Here is an 18,943-nt window from a genome sequence, read left to right on the forward strand (position 1 = left end):
AACTAAATCAGTCCATTCCCATAGTGGTTTTATTTTTTTTTTTTTAATTCATTTCATGGAATCCCAATACAACTTGGATGTTCCTCCTGTCAAAGGCAAAACCTTGACTTAATTACTAATGTCACAGGAAATGCAGTGGAAGAATCAGCGTCATGATAAAATTATTTGGGGGGGGAATTAGGAATATGATATTATATAAGTGTGGGTAAAGCTTGGCATTTGTAGTAAATGTATTGTACTTGGAATTGATCATGGTGTACACATCATTTATTTACTTATTTATTTATTCGAGATGGAGTCTTGCTTTGTCACCCAGGCTGGAGTGCAGTGGTACAATCTTGGCTCATTACAACCTCTGCCTCCTGAGTTCAAGTGATTCTCCTGTCTCAACCTCCTGAGCAGCTAAGATTACAGGTGTGCACCACCTCACCCAGCTAATTTTTGTATTTTTAGTAGAGACGGGGTTTCTCCATGTTGGCCAGGATGGTCTCGAACTTCTGACCTCAAGTGATCTGCCTGCCTTAGCCTCCCAGAGTGCTGGGATTACAGGCATGAGCCACCATGCCCAGCCTCACAGCATTTATAATTGTGTCCAAATTGGACATCTCATCAGTTAAAATAGAAGCTGTTGATGTCAAAATTTATAAATAGTTACATGTACACGGAGTAACTAAACTGCAAATTCATGGCAATTAGGCTGATGTTGAATTTTTAAGACACTGCAGCTTTGTAGTATACACTTTCTCTCTCCTGCTTATCATCAATCAGATTCTAGAAATGTTCGAGCCTTCAAAGAATTATTTTGTAAATAAACTTAAGTGTCCTAAAAAGATGGTGAACCTTTCTGCAAACAAGGCCCTAAGTGTGAGTTTAGTTTAGTTCCAAACTAATTGGAAATACAATATAGAAGGATTCAATAAATGGAGCACCCAACCCCACCACTGTGGTAGGCTCACAACAGAAATGAATGAACTACAAATCCTTAAAAGTCTGCATGGTTTTAATCACTGTTTCAAGCACCATTTGGACCAGGTCACTCGTGCAAGCCCACTGAGAGTGAATGGCCAGGGACTAGCAAGTTGTCATTGGCCTTAAAATATAACGGGGACAGAGCCGGGCTCCAGCAGGTGGACAGGCTTTGAATTCTGCAGGTTGTTGCCCACTGCTGCTCACGTCAGAAAATCACCTGCGGCTCCCCTGAGCACTTCTGGACCCCAGTTTCTAAAAAATGAACAAAATGATCTTTGTCTTTCTCAAGGGTGTCAGCCTCCTCTTAGATCACTGAGCATTTGAAGAGGAGGGTTAACAAATTAATGCATGAGATAAGACAATGTTTCAGCTAGGAAGTCTGCATCTCTGGAGTTGTATTAAACCAATTAATATTCCCCAATCAATTACTTGGTAATTTACTCAAGTATATTAAAAATATTGTGGCAGTGTGCAGTAACAGATTTTTGAAAACAGTGTGTGCCTACATGGGCAGAGCTGCCTGCTTCGTGGGAGGGCCAGGGCAGCATGCAGCGGGGGTGAGGGCTTCTGTCTCCAGGGTTCCTGGGTTCAAATCACAGTTCCTCCATATCCTCCAGCCTGACTTTGGGCCAGTTCTTTATCCTTTGGGAACCTCTGTTTCTCAGCCCTGTGGGGTTATTGTGTGGATAATACAGATATGAAATACCCAGCACATAGTAGGTGCTCGTGGAATTATTTGTGTATATGGCTCATTTTACAAATCTAAAATGTGTATTTTGGAAATAAAAAAAAGAGGAAAGAAGTAAAAGTGCTGATTGCCACCATCGTAGTTGTTTTGGGCTAATTGTTATAATGTCCTCATAATGGTTTCATCTTAATAGTGGTGATTACTGAAACACAATTAGGATTTTTCACGCTCATTCAGATGTCTTCTCTAATTACAAGCATTAGTGTTTAACATGTGAGCAGCCGGGGAATGGATGTCTCTTGGCGTCAGTTCTGAAATGGGGTCCATTTGCATCCCTGAGGGAGGCCTCAGGCAGGAGAGGGCTGCTGGTGGGGACAGGCTGACCTTAGACGGGGTTCAGGGGGTGGGGAGTGGAGGGGAGCACACCTCCACTGCATGTCTGCATCATCAACAGCAAATCCCATTCAGCAGGTGCCACTGCCCACCTGCACCTGCCAGTGAGGCTCTAGTGAGGGGTTTCCACACCACCAAGCAGTCACTGCCACATTTAGCGATGCTCTGATGTTCTGGCAAAATGGAGTGCCAGGTGAAGATCTGAGGTGATGGCCCACGGGTCCTCAGCATGAAAGAGCCTTTTTCTGTGCTGAGCCAGTTTACAGTCTGGGTCTGCCTCTGGGCATTCCTACCCCCTACCCCCAATAAATACTCACCAGCATCCCAGGGTACTCAATTGGCTCTGTCAAGATGAGTGGACCATGGCCTCATCCTTCCAGAGGCAACTTACCTCCACTTCACCTGAGAGTTCAGACATGGCCATGGTCAGATGCGAGGGTCAAACTGGAGCCAGGCAGAGCATGCTGGATCCAGACCAAGCACGCAGGAGCTAGACTGAGTGTGCTGGAGCAGCGAGGAACAGAGAACTTGGCTGCAGCTGGGCGATGAGGCTGCCTGAACTAGGCCCTGGAGGATCGACATTTCCCAGGCAGAGTGAAGGAGGACGAAGAAACAGATTGAAAAGCAGTGTCTTGCTGGGTGTGAAGAGGACAGCTGGCCAGAGAGCAAGGCTTGAATGGGAGGGGTAGAGTTAGCAGGGCGAGTGGAGGGTGGATGGTAGAGGGTCCAGGACGCCAGGCTAGGTCACCCAGAAGTGATTTCTCCTAAATGGTTCCGGGGAGGGCAGGGGTCTGAGATGAGATCGCCCTGGGTTCCAGTCCCCGACCTGCCCCTACTAACCATCAACCAAACGGGTCCTCTGAGTCCTGGTTCCCTCCTTTGAGTGAATGTCCGTAGTCAGTGACTGTATCCCCCTGGTGTTGGGAAGGCTCAGTGAGATGATCCGTGAAAGTGACAGGCAAACTTCTTGGCTCAGAGGAAGCCCTGAAATGAAGTTGGCTCTTATCCTCGTCGTCACTGCCTGGCACCGGAGGGTCCCACTGCTGCTGCTGGATGACCTCTGAGCCTGTCCCTGCCTCTCTGCAGGTCCAACATGGAGCCCTTGTGCCCACTCCTGCTGGTGGGTTTTAGCTTGCCGCTCGCCAGGGCTCTCAGGGGCAACGAGACTGCTGCCGACAGCAACGAGACCACCACGACCTCAGGTAAGGACCCATCCCCCTCTCCCTTTCCCTGGCTGCCTCCCTTACTGCCTCCTCCTGAGCTCCTGGGACCATTCAGAGGGTGAAAAGGGGGCTTAGGGTAAGAGACGACTGGTGTGGCTCAATTTCTTAGTGTGCTTTTCATAGTTTGTGCCTCTAAAAACAGGAAGGCTAAATAAGCTAGTTTAGCATTTGGTTGTTCAGCAAAGCTTAGTGTTCTAGAGGTGTCCCCTCTACAACCCCAGCTGAGAGTCGGGGTCAGCCTTGGCTGGAGGCGGGAGAGCAATAGGGTTAAAAATCCCTCAAAATCCCGTTGTGCAGAAAACCAACCATGAACGTACATGGATGAGACGATGTGACAGTTAATGTCCCTGATGTGACCGTTAATGACATGAACTAAAGAATTATTCTTAGGCCGAGTGCAGTGGCTCACACCTGTAATCCCAGCACTTTGGGAGGCCGAGGGGGGCGGATCACGAGGTTAAGAGATTGAGACCATCTTGGCCAACATGGTGAAACCTCATCTCTACTAAAAATACAAAAATAAGCTGGTTGTGGTGGTGCACGCCTGTATTCCCAGCCACTCAGGAGGCTGAGGCAGGAGAATCACCTGAACCCAGGAGGTGGAGGTTGCAGTGAGCTGAGATTGCGCCACTGCACTCCCACCTGGCGACAGACCAAGACTCCGTCTCAAAAAAAAAGAAAAAAAAGAAAAAAAATTATTCTTAATATTTTAGGTCAGATATTGGCATCATGGTTAGTTTTATTTTTAAAAAGAAGAGTCCTCGCCTTTCAAGATGCCTGCTGAAGCGTTCACGAGTGGACTGTGATGTCTAGGCATTATGCAGAAAAGACCAAGAGAGAAGTGGGGGTGGGAGCTTGTGAGCAAAGTCACACTGAGGGCCCCACATGATTTTCTAACCCTGGATAAATGTCCTGCGAATGTACCATTGGTCCCAGGAGGAGGAAAGAGTGAAGATTTCTGACAACAGAACCTCCAGTGAGGAGAGCAGTTCTAAGCGCCCACCTGTCTTTTTCCTCTTCATGTTGAAACCTCAGAGACATCTAAAACCCCAAAAACGAGAGACCAGAAGCTGCCAGCAAATATAAACCTGCCTCTTTGAAGCCAGTCCTTCAGGGGCAGGTCACTGATGATTCAATGAGTTATTTCAACCTACAGTCCCGACTTTTCTTCCCAATGCAAATCAACTGGCCACTTAGAAATATCTGACAAACTGCCTGGATGTCCCCTCACATCCAGGAGTCACAATGGCAGAACATCCGTTTGCACAACCGTGGGGAAGAATCTGCCCGGGCTCTGCAGACAGTCCCTCAGATGGCACTGTGGGCACCGGCAGGATGACGTCCACTCCACCTCTGAGGCTTTTCAGTTTATCTGAAAACAAAATTATTGGCTCACATATTGCCACAGACATGGGGTGTTGCTTTCAGGAGAAGGACACCGTCGTGTGACCTCAGCACCCAGAGCAGAACTAAATGTGAAACTCACACCTTGGTCCAGCCTCTGCCAGGGCCTCTGCATGCTGAGCAAGGCTGCTGGTCCACAAGCAAGAGGGAAACGGGCCTCGGGTTATAAGGTGCAGACGGGCTCCTTTGACCTAGAATTGTAGAAGGAACCTGACCCTGTGAAGTGCCCTTCAAATCTTCACCTGACCCCCGGAAGAAGTATGAAGGACCATTTCAGATGATAACACGTTGCCACAGTGTGCCAAAATAACAGGAAGCTGTTTCATTGGTTCATTGAACAAATCATATTCAGTACTCATCCAGACACATTCTTTTACAGAAGGAATTGAAGGTAAATGTTTACAAATTATATAATAAAATGTTATCTATAAAAAATAATATGTAGAAGAACACAGTGGAAACACGAGTAAAGAATATGACCAGGCAGAATACAAATATCTGATTATGTTTCACTAATCCTGAAAAGATACTCAACTCTCTAGAAATTAGAGAAATGCAAGTTAAAATAACAGTATCATTTTACCTATCAGATAGACCAAAATGAAAAGGGTCGGCAATATCCCAGAGAAGAGAAATTGCTCCATTGCCCACTGTGGGTAGCGTTCCGCAACCTTTGTGACACCAGGGACCAGTTTAATGGAAGACAGTTTTTCCGTGGAGTTGGTGGGGGGTGGGGGTGAGGAGGGCATGGTTTGGGGATGATTCAAGTGCATTATATTTATTGTATACTTCATTTCTATTATGATTACATTGTAACATACAATGAAATAATTATACAACTCACCATCATGTAGAATCAGTGGGAGCCCTGAACTTGTGTTCCTGCAACTAGACGGCCCCTCTAGGGGTTGATGGGAGGCAGTGACAGATCACCAGGCATCAGGTTCTCTTAAGGAACAAGCAACCTAGGTCCCTGTCATTCACTATAGGGCTCGGGCTCCTGTGAGAATCCAGTGTCACCACTGATCTGACAGGCAGCAGCACTCAGGCGGTAATGCTTTGCTCACCTGCTACTCACCTCTTGCTGTGTGGCCCAGTTCCTAACAGGTCACACACTGGTACCCATCCGTGTCCTGGGGGAGTTGGAGACCCCTGCTATATATGAGTGTAGAAGTTGGAAACTTGGGGCTGCCAACTTGGCAATTGTGTTAAAATGTAACAGGCGTAGAGGCTAACACAGAAGCTATCCTACAGAAACACTTTGGAGACACAAAGAGATATATATATGTGTGTGTGTGTGTTGCAGAACTGTAGGTAATAGCAGAAAAGTTGGAAACAACTTAAACGTCCATCCTATTTTGGTCTATCCAAAAAGTGGAATCCAAGCAGCTATTAAACAGAATGAGGAAGCTTATCTGGGCTGACGTGGAAACTCTCCAAGACAGACAGCCGTACCAGAAAGGCAAGCTGGAGAACTGCCCCGCGGCGCCTTTCACCTGTTTCTTTCATATTTAATGTGGCTATATGGGGACGTGTCTTAAAATTGGTAGCACTTCACAATTATAATCAGTATCATTTTTTTCTTTCTTAGTGGTTCTTAAAATAACGATACTGTTTACAATCCATGAAGCTTTAGATGAAACGAGAGGAGTAGTATGGTCTATTTATTTCCCAAACCTGCATATTTATGAATGTAAATTTATAGAAGAAAATGTCAGGAAAGATACGCTTTGAAATCTTAATTATGTTTAACTCTGGCAAAGAGAACAGGTTCCTGAACATTGAAAGTTTTAGGCCAGAGTGAGCTGGGACCTTAAACTATTGTCTGCGCACCTGTCCTTGAGTGAGCCACATCTTTCCAGTATGGACTTGCTCCGCCTCTAGGGGCCCTGGGGGAAGGAGGGCTTGGCATGAAGGTGGGAGAGGAGAAGAGGGATGGAGATAAGACGGGGGCCACAGTGAGAGCAGCTGTGCCCTGGGGCAGAACTAAGATGGTCCCTGGAAGACCCCAGCTCTGGGCTGGAGCTCAGAATGAGCTTCCTGAGCAGAGGGTGCTGGGTGGTCACACTCTAGCCAAGGTTGCCATTCTCTTTGTCTGCTCCAAAGTCATATTCAAGCCTAAAGTTTTCAACTTTCAGGATCAGATTCTGTGTAAGCAAACATGCACACACACACACACACACAAGTTGCAAGTGTACATATGTATAAAATCAGTGTGAACATACACACACACTTTGCTTTGGGCAATAGCTGGACAGTCATTCAGGAAGAAGGCTGCTTCAGGATGACCACCCTGGGGACTGGTCACCTTGACCTCTGTCCCACCCCGTCGGATCCACAACAGCATGAAATGAAAATAGACTATGACTGGAATATCCTTCTCAGATGCCTCCTGGCCTCCTGTCTGGACCATGTTGGTGCCCAGAGGACATTTTTGTTTTCTTCCTAGTTCACACCATTTTAAAAAATTGTATTTCAATTGAATTTCTTACCAATATTTAAAACTCAGAAAATGTTTACATAAAAACATGAATTTCTTCTTTAGGAAAGTGGGAAGAACTAAGCACTGTGGGCACCCCTTGTGCTTGGCCCCAGTGGGCTGGAACTCAGAAGTAGCCGTCCCTGCAGGCAGGACGTGGGGAGTCCCCACTCCCACCCCCCACTGGCCTCACCACGCCACCCGGGGATGCTCTCACCTGCCCCTAGAAGGCCATTGGGTTTCTGATCCTGATCTCTGGCCTCCTGAACAGAGGCAGCTACTACCCCAATCATTGCCTTCGAGGGGCTTCCCCAGAAACCTGGGCGCCACGGCAGTCATGCTGAGGGCCTGTTCACTCACGGCAGAGTAAGGTTTGCGCTTTGAGGCATCCAGGCCCTCTCTGGGTCCGCAAGAGAGGAGTCCAGTGGGCTTCTTGGGGGGGGGGGGGGCTTTGAGATTGTCCTTGAGGAGTGGGAACATTTTGGTGAGGAGGGGGCTGTGTGGCCAGCTGGGGAGGAGCAGGAACAAAGTCCGACGTTGGGAGAGCGGGTGGGGTCCAAAGGTGGCAGCGAGGTCACCAGGGCCCCTTGGAATTTGGGCTGGTGAGCCAGGGGCATGTCCTGAGCAGCAACAAAGCCACTGAGCTGGGCCTGGAGCTGCAGTCTCTTCCCGGGTGAGGAAGGTCAGCCTGTCAGGTACAAAGGACAGAGTAAGAGGCGGGTGGTGGCTGGGCACTCAGCCTCTGACACGTGGAATCGGGACCTGGAGGCTCTGGAAGGTGGGGTCACAGTGCGCTGGGGCCACAGGCCTCTATCCAGCCCCAGGGCCCGGCCGCCTCCCTATGCCTGAGCTCCTGCCCAGCCCAAGGGGCCCTGAGAGCTGAGCCATGCCAAGTCAGCCTCCCGTGCTGTCTTAGGACCCTGCGGTGGACACTGGCCCCTTCACCCTTCTCCAGCTTCTTAGCAGGAGAGCCAGGCAGCCAGGCAGCCAGGCAGCCAGGCCGTGTGGGGGTCTGCGGAACTCACCCCTGTCATGCCTGCCCCAGGGATCTTGGACAAGTCACCTCACCCACTCCTCAGTCCTGGATTCTTTCTCTGAATCAACAGAACAATCAAAGCTACTTCTCTGTTATCTCGTGGGGCCTTTTCAGGATGATGGATCCACTTTGCAAACTACAGTGTGGGGTTCTGGTGTCCAGGAAGAAGAGCTCACGGAGGGGGAGTCTTTTGCAAACTGTGAAGTGAGGTCAGGGGTTAGGGTCTTTCTGCTTCTCCTGCAGGCCCTCCGGACCCAGGCGCCTCCCAGCCACTGCTGGCCTGGCTGCTACTGCCGCTGCTGCTGCTCCTCCTCGTGCTCCTTCTCGCCGCCTACTTCTTCAGGTAGGAGTGTCCTGGTGCACTGACTTGCCCCAACCAGCTCAGAGGAGGAAATGAGCCTTCTGATGCTGCGGGCGTGGGCCGTGCAGCAGAGGGCAGCTGGGAGGCTGGGTGGCCGGGCCTGGGAGATACACACAGGCCAGGCCTTAGCACGGCTCAGCCATGAGCAACAGGAGTAGCTTTTCCGGGCTCACCTGGTGGGTATCGCTGTGCCGAGTGCTGTTGGCTGTAAGGGAACCTAGAAGTGTGGAAACCTAACAAGTCCTGTGTCTCTAAGGTTCAGGAAGCAGAGGAAAGCTGTGGTCAGCGCCAGCGACAAGAAGATGCCCAACGGAATCTTGGAGGAGCAAGGTACAGAAGCTCCTCTCTGGCTGGGGCTTGGGGGAAAAATGTGTTCTTTTTTAGCAGACACTGAGGTGCTTTCTCTCTTTAACATTCAAAGTAAATTTTGAGGTGTGCCTTGCCACTTTCGTCTCACTTTACCTGGTATGATGCTGTCATTTAGAGTCTCACGATTTCAAAACTTTAAGGATCATTTTTCTCTCTGGTGTGACACGGACGTTTGAGACATTTTTGTTTGTGGCTTTTTTTAGAGAGACTGTTCATATCCTGTCATTTTCACAGGGTGCTGACATGTAACACTTTTCAGTGAGGCCTTACAATGGTTCTTAGATAAGACTGTCTGGCTCATAAACTATTCAACTGGGTTTGTACTGCTTTAGGATCAAGCTGGAAAAAGGGACTTGCTCTACTAAAGTGCTTCATGTTTACAGAGCATCAGAGTTAGCTGGGAGCATTTCCAACTTTTCCATCAGAAGTATAGTTTCTAACTTGTTGTTGCTACTTACAACGGAACATTGTTTTTCTCTCCATACATCGAGATGAGATGACCGAGAAACATGTGTAAGGCAGAGGCCACACAAATATTACTTCTCACCCCAGTGACTACAACTTCCTGGAGTCAGCTTCCTACCTAACTGTAGTCAGTTCTATGGTTCAGGGAAACACACGTGCTGTCAGACTAAAATAGACTCTTAAAACGGACCTTAGATAATTAAAAGAATATCACCAACAAGGACCCAGCTGAAATGTAGCCTCCCAGCGCTGGTGAGACCCGAGACCCTGGTTAGATGATACTGTGGCCCCAGGTGCTGTTTTCCTGCGTTGTTCCAGCCCCCGGTTCCCTGCCCTGCACGTTTCAACGGCAGGAACGGGAGGGAAGAGGGTGCGGCTGGTGAGTAGCAAGGAAGCTCAGCGTCATTCATTCTGATCCTGTCTGTCACTTGGAGGAATGAGCCTTGGGTGAAGTTTTTGACTGGGCTTCAGAACTGCTCTGCAGGTAGGGACAGGCCCTTTTGCAAGTGTGACAGCTAGGTTATCATGCTGACCCATGATATCATGCTGGGCTGTCAATATCAGCTCATTCTCCAGGAAGAGAAACACGTGCCCATGACTGTTCTTGCCTCTCACTCCGGACTTGGGGAAGGAATGTGCCCAAGAACTCCCTTATAACACGTACTTCTCCTTCTCAGTGCCCCTTGTCACCCTCCCCAGACAAGGGTGGTTTTCCCTTGGAGCTTATGGGGTTTGAGGAACCAGGAATATTTGTTATGAAGAAGAAAAGGCTGAGAGAGACTGCTCTGAGTTTGCTCCCAGAAGCCATAATTACTCTTATTTCCAAACCTGGAAAGCTGAGCTGGAGAGTGAGGCCGTCTTGAATGCTTTTTTAGAAGGAGCAGGGGCTGGAGGGAAGGAGAGGCAGAAGGGTGGGTGGATGAGTGACCTAGGGAGGGGGACAGGGTGTCTCCTATGAGAGAGAGCAGGTGACACTGGGCAGAGGGACGCCTGTCACTTGTAAATGATGCAGATGCTTCATAGGAGTCGAGTGTTTGGAATCAGCTGCTCGGGACCCGGCTTAGCCCAGCTATGTGATTTGAGAGAACCGTCCCAGCTCCAGCCTGGTCATTTCTTCAGGAATGTTGTTGGTCAGCTTGGTTCCTCAGTCACCTGTCCAGGAATGTGGCTAAATGGCCCCCATGTTTCTTTTGGTCCCACAGAGCAGCAAAGGGTGATGCTGCTCAGCAGGTCGCCCTCGGGGCCCAAGAAGTACTTTCCCATCCCTGTGGAGCACCTCGAGGAGGAGATCCGTATCAGATCTGCCGACGACTGCAAGCAGTTTCGGGAGGAGTTCAACGTGAGTGTGGGGAGGGGCCCCCTGCTGGGTGCCCTGTGGTCGAGACCTGTGAAATCCAGTGTTACAGTTCAGGATGAATTATCCCAAAGACTCGGAACCCTTGCATCGGTTAGGACACTGTCCCATGAATGGGCGTGGGAGGAAACCTGGTTTGTGGTGCAATGCCCTTCACCAATGCTTATTTCCTCATTTATAAGATGAGACAGTTGAGTTAGAGGTTTGTGAAGCCTCCTTCCACCTCCCACACTCTGAGTGTCAAGTTCTAAAATCAACTGTGACAGAAACACTGTTATCTCAATAATGTAGAAGGCTAGGGCCTGAGCATAGCACAATATGACAATATCATGGGGAAAGCAACAGAGCCCCAAACCATCCTTTCATGGCTTCTGAGAGCTGGAGCATCTAATCAGAGTAGGCAATGTTCCTCTTCTGAACCACCATCTCAGCGTTAAGGAAGCAGCTGTGAGCTGCCTTAAGGGAACACGAGCTATATCTGCTTGTGTATCAACATGGGTGGGTGGCTGGCTGGATGGATGGATGGATAGATGAGTGGGAGGGCAGATGGATGGATGGATGGATGGATGGATGGATGGATGGATGGATGCATGGATGGATAGATGGATGGATGCATGGATGGATGAGTGGGAGGGCAGATGGATGGATGGATGGATGGATGGATGGATGGATGGATGAGTGGGAGGGTGGGTGGGTGGGTGGATGGATGGATGGATGAGTGGGAGGGCAGATGGATGGATGGATGATGGATGGATGAGTGGGAGGGCAGATGGATGGATGGATGCATGCATGGATGGATGGATGAGTGGGAGGGTGGATGGATGGATGGATGGATGGATGAGTGGGAGGGCAGATGGATAGATGAATGGATGGATGCATGCATGAATGGATGGATGAATGAGTGGGAGGGCAGATGGATGCATGGATGCATGAATGAATGGGCAGATAGAGAAGTAGACAAACAGATATGAGGAAGTGTTGTCTTGGATTTTGCTATTCAGTATTTATCCTTGGTCATGTTTTGAATTTTATGTATCTTCACCTTCTTGCATGTGGCTGTGCTGAGTGTTGATCGTAAAGAGGATAGGTTTTCAGCAGGACTGCTGACTGGTCCTGGCTATGCCTGTTGCATGCTAGCCCTGGCACATCAGTTAATCTCCTTGAAGTTATCTTCCACCACCTAGGAAGGGGCAATGGAGATGGGCCTGTCTTAATTACCTTGAAGTTGGAACGGGAGGCTGAGACGATGGATATTGTAAACAACAGTGTTGTGCAGTTGTTATGTCTGAAGATGGCATGAACTCTGTAACAACAGTGTTGTGCAGTTGTTATATCTGAAGATGGCGTGAACTCTGTGCAGACATCAGACTTTACCCAGAAGCAACTTGTGGAGGCATGGGAAGGTGGTGACACATGTAAACTGTACATTGCTTGTTTTTTTAGCACAAGCCTCCTCTGCCTTTATCTCGCTTCCTTTTTTATTGTTTCCAAATGTGTCCCCTTTTTTGGAGAAATTAGGTCATATTGAAAGACAGCTTCAAGCACTATTGTGTTGCAGTCTCTCAGTCTGACAACAGACCTTCTCATTTTCAAAATAACTATCCAAGTTTTCAGCTAGCAGATCCCCTTCCCCACCCTTCTCATCCCATTTCCCCTTGTACTTTTGTTTCCCCAAGTGGCAGGGGCTGGGCTTGCTGATAGGGGTGTCTGAGTCAGAACCAGCTCAAAAGTGGGGGCCACTCCCAGGGAGGGAGTCCGGGAATAGGGTGGGGCAGGTGAGACACTCACCCCAGGCACAAAATTTAAGACAGCAAGTGGGATAAATGATATTTTAACACAACACTTAAAATATCAAAAGTATCAGTACCACAGGAAAGGTAACAAATAAAATATCAAAATGAATGCAGGCAGCCCCTGGTGAAGAAAATAGCACCATAAAGGAAGATAGGCTTGGGCTGACAGTTTTTCCCTGTTGACCTGGGCCCTGATACATATGACTTGCCACCACACAGCTACTCACCCTGCCATTAGTTAAAAGTTTCATATTTTGTTCATCATAGATTTTGTGCCTTGATTTGGACTTTTAAAAATATTGCATTCAAATATAATTTTCCCTGGTTTCTGAATTTTGGGGGCACCCCATTAAACTTTGCACCCAGAGGAAGTCCCTCATGCTCTTCTGCCACTGGGCGGCCCTTGGCCGAACATTGGAGTCCCTCTGCTCAGTGACAGGCAGGGTAGAGATGTGGTGGAGGGAAGAACATTGGACCCGAAGTCAGGATCACGGAGCCTGATCCTGTGTCTGGGGAACCCTGGGGGAGCTGCTTTTTTGTCATTGTTTTGTTTGTTTGTTTGACATGGGGTCTCGCTGTATCTCCCAGACGAGCACAGGGGCCTGATCACAGCTCACTGCAGCCTCAACCTCCCAGCTCAAGTGATCCTCCCACCTCAGCCTCCCAAGTAGCTGGGACTATAGGCACGTGCCACCATGCCCACTGGCTTTTTACTTTTTTTTTGTAGGGATGGAGTCCCACTGTGTTGCCCAGGGCTGTGCTTTTTCCTCATCTGTCCTAGTAAAGGGCTGGCCATGTCCTGAGACCATGTTCATGCAGCACCCGTCCTCTGAGAGCACTGGAGCCTGCCATGGCCAGCTCTCCCTCAGGTCCTAAGAGGGACATGCTCCCAACCCCATCTTTCTTTTCTCTTGCCCTCTGATCTGAACTCCTCTCCCCAAAGTCATGAAAGGGAGACACTACGCCGGGCGTGGTGGCTCAAGCCTGTAATCCCAGCACTTTGGGAGGCCGAGACGGGTGGATCACGAGGTCAGGAGATCGAGACCATCCTGGCTAACACGGTGAAACCCCGTCTCTACTAAAAAAATACAAAAAACTAGCCGGGCGTGGTGGCGGGCGCCTGTAGTCCCAGCTACTTGGGAGGCTGAGGCAGGAGAATGGCGTGAACCCGGGAGGCGGAGCTTGCAGTGAGCTGAGATCCGGCCACTGCATTCCAGCCCGGGCAGCAGAGCAAGACTCCGTCTCAAAAAAAAAAAAAGAAGAAAGGGAGACACTAAAGGGAGACACAGGCGTCTCAAAGTGGCCGATCCAGTTGAGTTTTGACATGTGTGCATTACCAATTCACAGTGCGGGCAAACTTGGTGGGGATGAAAAGGATTTGGTATTGGGGTCCGTACAGTGAGGTGAATGCTGGAGTCAGCCTGAGAGAGCTTGGGCAATTAACCTCTGCCTGTTTCCTCATCTGTGAAATGAGGATACTCCCTGCCCCCCATAGGTACTGTGATAACATGGACATGAGGTTAGATAACCTGAACATGCAACTGAGTCCTTACGAAAACACGCTCTGCAGTCTCCACCCTGCACTGGTAGAACAGCATCCTAGGAAAGTCTGTTCCCAGGCCCCAGAGTAAGTCCTGGAAAGCGAGCACCATCGGGCCAAGGAAAATGCCCCCCTCCGGACAGGCTCTTCCCTACCTCCATCCTAGCAAGTTATGTAAGGCCGAGTGCTTAGGACTAACACACTGATAAGTGCTATAAAAATGCAGAGGGAAATGTCAACGTCAAAGCTTCCAGCACAATAAACAAACCAGAACCATTCCCTGGAGCTCCACCGAGCAGCTGGGGCCTCTCGCAGAGCTGCCCACACCTAGCTTCTTGTACCCTCTCCTGCTGCCTGCCCGACACTACCGAGTGGAGAGGGAAAGGAACGTGGCTCATGAGTTCATTGAAATGAAATCTCTAGGCCAGGTGTGGTGGCTCACGCCTGTACTTCTCAGCACTTTGAGAGGCCGAGGTGGGCAGATCACTTGAGCCCAGGAGTTCCAGGCCAGCTTGGGCAACATGGTGAAACCCCATCTCTACCAAAAACTACAAAAATTAGCTAGGCATGGTGGAGTGCACCTGTAATCCCAGCTACTCAGGAGGCGGAGATGGGAGAATCACTTGAACCTGGGAGGCCGACGTTACAGTGAGCCAGGATCGTGCCACTGCACTCCAGCCTAGGTAACAGAGTGAGACCCTGTCTCAAAAATAAAAATTTTAAAAAAAGAAAGAAAATAAATGAAATCTCACCTCAAACAGACAAACCACAAATGATTTGGACAATTTACATAATGGGACAGCCAATCACAAGGTATTCATTGCTGGTTACTACGAGCAAGCCCCAAACGAGGCACTGCAGGGCTCAGCTGGGTGCACAGACCCCTCCAGGTCTTTCCTTTCCCCTGGGCCACCTGAGCAGCTCCGAGATTTGAGACCACAGTAGACTGACAGCCAGAGAAAGGGTTGCAGGGTCCATGTGTGCCTGGATCCAGGATACATACGTGTGCGATGCACAGGACACGATGCCCCTCACCACTTCGACTTTGACCCTCTGTGCAGCTGGGTGGCTACGCTCCATCTCCATGGTCTGGATCTCTGCAGCTGCCAGGAACAAGCAGCTGTGAGGTGTCAGAGCTTGGTCCATCCTGGCCATTTGATCCCTCCAGGGAGCTTTTTTCTTTTTTTCTTTTTTTCTTTTTTTTTTGAGAGAGAGAGAGTCTCGCTCTGTCGCCCAGGCTGGAGTGCAGTGGTGAAATCTTGGCTCATGGCAATCTCTGCCTCCCAGGTTCAAGCGATTTTCCTGACTCAGCCTCCCAAGTAGCTGAGACTACAGGCGCCCACCACCACGCCCAGCTAATTTTTATATTTTTAGTAGAGACGGGGTTTCACCATGTTGGCCAGGCTGGTCTTGAACTCCTGACATCAGGTGATCCACCCTCCTCGACTTCCAGAGTGCTGGGATTACAGGTGTGAGCCACCACACCTGTCCTAATTTATCTTTTCACAGACTTTATTTTAGAGCAGTTTTAGCTGTACAGAGTAATTGCACAGAAAGTACAGAGTTCCCATATGCCCCCTTCCTCCCCTGTGAGCAGTTTCTCCTATGATTAGCTTCCTGTGTTCGTGTGCTTCAACTGCTGCAACTGATGAACCAACACCACACTGTTGTTACTAGCAGAAGTCCACACGTCAGGGTTTGTGTGTTGTGCATGCTGTGGGTTTTGACAAATGCACAGTATCATGTACACACCATCCGGTATCACGCCTCCTGTGTATTTTCAGTGCTGGGGCCAAAAAAACTTTCCCCGGCAGAAAAAGGGAAGGCTTTAGAATTTGACCACAGATGTCAGGCTTAGATTAGGTCAAGAAAGTTAGTATGAAGACGGCTGTAATGAAGAATCAGGAACTACAGGCGGCGTAGGTGCTGGTGGCTGGGGATGAGGCCGAGAACCACCCATCACCCTTGCCACAGTGCCGCCAGGCAGGTCCCTCCACATAAGCCACCCTCTTGTCTCTGCTTTGGGACCGACAAACCCCATGGCCTGGAAGGGCCTCATCCTGTGGCCATGGGGTTTGGTGGCCCCAAAGCAGAGGCAAGAGGGTGGCCTACGGTGCCCCACCATGGGCACCGGCTGGTCAGATCTGAGTCTGCAATTGGAGAAGCTTCCTGCTCTCGAGAGAGGAAGGCTCGGGACACCTGTGGGCGGCAGGTCAGGCCCTGCCCTGCATTGTGAGCAAGCTCAGGCCTGCATGACTCAGATCCGAAGCTACACGGTGAGGCCTGCTCCGCTCTCCTGGGTGGTTGCAGCGGGACCCCTCACGTTCTCCCACATTTGAAGAAGTCAGCATCCTCCTGGTGGTCTGGGCGCTGCTCCAGGCTCCTGCCCCTTGCTCGCTGGGTGACCCTGGGCAAATCTACACCTTGCTTTGGCTTTCAGTTTCCTCACCCATAAAACGGGGACCATCCTAGTATCACCTAATAGTAGGTGAGTTGCGAAGGCTGGAGCAGATGACCCGGCTCCTTCTACTGTACCTGGCACACTGAGGCACTCGATGCATATTGATACATGTTACTGGAATCCCAGTGGCCCCGGGTCCAGCCACTGGTTGGGTGTAATGTCAAAGGACAGGACTCAGGGCTTTAAGAGGCTCTTCACACTGTGCATTGTGGGGAGCTCACCTGAGCAGCAAGCAGACGCAGGACAGCTGGAGGTGACCAGGAATCAGAGGTGGCAGCTCAAGGCGGCAGAAAGAACTAGGATTCAGGCCACTAGAGTTCACACTCAGCTATGTTGCTCAGAGGGGATAGGGGCCCCGCGGCATTCCTTTCACACCTGACTTCCCTGACTGAGACAAAGGAGTTGGTTAGGGTAGTGCTTCCTAAAGACGTGTGCACTGAAGCCCTGGGGATCATGGTAATATTCGTGCTGATTCTGTGGGTCTGGGGTGCAGCCAGAGAGTCTGCATTTCTAAAAAGCACCCTCCCAGGCGTGCCCATGCCACTGGTCCACAGATCACGCCTGGAGTCTTAAGCAAGATCAGGACTGTATCTAAGGCTGTTTCCCACCCCTCGCCTCCCAGAACCACTCTATTCAACCTTCAGCCCCAAAGTCACAGCATCCCACTGTAAACCCTCTGCATGCCTGTCCTCGCTCCCCCATCTCCCAGTTCACAGTTCTGTCGCAGTCAGTTCTTACCAAATCATAGGCACCTGCCCTAGGCCCGGGCCTGTGGGCCCTGAGATACCATGGAAATGCAAAGGCAAGTCTCCACCTTCATGCAGCGCAGGGTCTGGCTGATGAGACCACCACTTTGACCACACCGCTGTTCACCCCACAAGAGAGAGCACCCTGGGGAAAGCCAGGGTCTGTGTCTCCTTCATTCTCTGCCCCATGCCTGGTACAAGGTCTGAGGCAGAGACGGACTATGGACAGCAGGTAGTTTGCTCCACATGTTTTCGTAATTCCTGTGCTCAGTAGGGAAACTGACATGAGCATGGTGCTTGAAACCATCACATTTCATACTAATGCTACATTTTCTTCCAGTCATTGCCATCTGGACACATACAAGGAACTTTTGAACTGGCAAATAAAGAAGAAAACAGAGAAAAAAACAGATATCCCAACATCCTTCCCAGTAAGATTTTATTTTATGTTTTGCATGATCGATGGTGTTTGCGCTAAACTCAGCTTTGCCTTGCAGCTCCCCATGACTGCGGGCCATTCCTGGTGCTCAGAGGCCAAAGACTGAGGCCCCAAATCTGTCTAACTGCTCAGCGTTTGCACCTAGGACTCCAGAATGTTCCTCTCTAGGTGGCGGTCTCCCCGCACAGGCACTGGGCACCTTGGTTGCTGGTGGGTCTGGCTGCCAAGCCTGTGCTTACTGTTGAGACCTGCGCTGCTTGGGGCCCAGCAGGTAAGGGTGCTGTTTCGTGGCCATGGGTGCCAGCTGGCAGGGCCTCCCCTGTGGAACTCAGGCCTGGCACCCAGTCTGGGCCTGCGAGTGGCCCTGGGCAACTCCCTTCCCTCAGACTCAGTGCTTGTGGCCACAAACTGCAAATCCCTAGAGTTGTCTGGGGTCCTGGACCAAGGACAAAAATGACAGAATATGAAACTTGTAGGTGGGCCGCAGCTTTGTAGGAAGGCTCTGAATCGACCTGATTTAACCCCAACAGTACAAGTGGGCATGGGCCGGGAAGCATGGGTGCCAAGAGGTGGCAGGGCCAGGGAGCAGATGGATGTGTGCGGGGGCGTGTCTCGGTGACCTGGGGGCAGCTTTCACAGCCTGTCTTGGTGCCAAGACAAACTCTGTAGGTTCTGAGCTGCCTTTGTAAGAGCTGGCCTGGGCCAGGTGCTGTGGCTCATGCCTGTAATCCTAGCAGTCTGGGAGGCCGAGGCAGGTGGATCTCCTGAGGTCAGGAGTTCAAGACCAGCCTGGCCAAGATAGTAAAACCCCATCTCTACTAAAAATACAAAAAATTAGCCGGGCATAGTGGTGGATGCCTGTAATTCCAGTTACTTGGGCGGCTGAGGCAGGAGAATCTCTTGAACCCAGAAGGCAGAGGTTGCCATGAGCCAAGATCATGCCATTGCACTCCAGCCTGGGGAACAAGAGCAAAACTCCATCTCAAAAAAAAAAAAAAAAAAAAAAAGAGCTGGCCCAGCAGCAGGGGTTGGGGGGTGCAGTTCAGGATCCTTCACCCCACCTGGGCCTCTCCCATCGTCTGCTTTGCCCATGAGGCTAACAAAATGGCATCCTCAAAGGGCTCCACTAAGTTCAGGTCTAAATCCTGAACCTGCGGCCTCCCCCTGGTCCACAGAGGGAGTCACCCCACCCTGCCAGGGCCTCGGTGGGATGGAGGAAGGCA

General features: G+C 50.1%; 1 protein-coding gene across 5 annotated transcripts in view; it reads left to right on the forward strand.

Moving 5' to 3' along the window:
* The window catches only part of PTPRE (protein tyrosine phosphatase receptor type E), a 178,930-nt gene that overhangs the window by 126,989 nt on the left and 32,998 nt on the right, over positions 1 to 18,943 (forward strand). For 4 of the 5 annotated variants that reach the window (XM_030940254.1, XM_030940253.1, XM_030940251.1 and 1 more), the window contains exons 3-7: positions 3,137 to 3,252; positions 8,436 to 8,535; positions 8,810 to 8,883; positions 10,590 to 10,726; positions 17,622 to 17,712. In XM_030940254.1, coding sequence (XP_030796114.1) covers positions 3,144 to 3,252; positions 8,436 to 8,535; positions 8,810 to 8,883; positions 10,590 to 10,726; positions 17,622 to 17,712 — 511 coding nt within the window. In that variant the 5' untranslated portion in view covers positions 3,137 to 3,143. Of the gene's footprint in view, positions 1 to 3,136; positions 3,253 to 8,435; positions 8,536 to 8,691; positions 8,730 to 8,809; positions 8,884 to 10,589; positions 10,727 to 17,621; positions 17,713 to 18,943 lie in introns of those variants that run through there. The other variant, XM_030940255.1, reaches the window with a different exon arrangement.

This window comes from Rhinopithecus roxellana, chromosome 11 (genome assembly GCF_007565055.1).
Source record: "Rhinopithecus roxellana isolate Shanxi Qingling chromosome 11, ASM756505v1, whole genome shotgun sequence".
NCBI lineage: Eukaryota > Metazoa > Chordata > Mammalia > Primates > Cercopithecidae > Rhinopithecus > Rhinopithecus roxellana.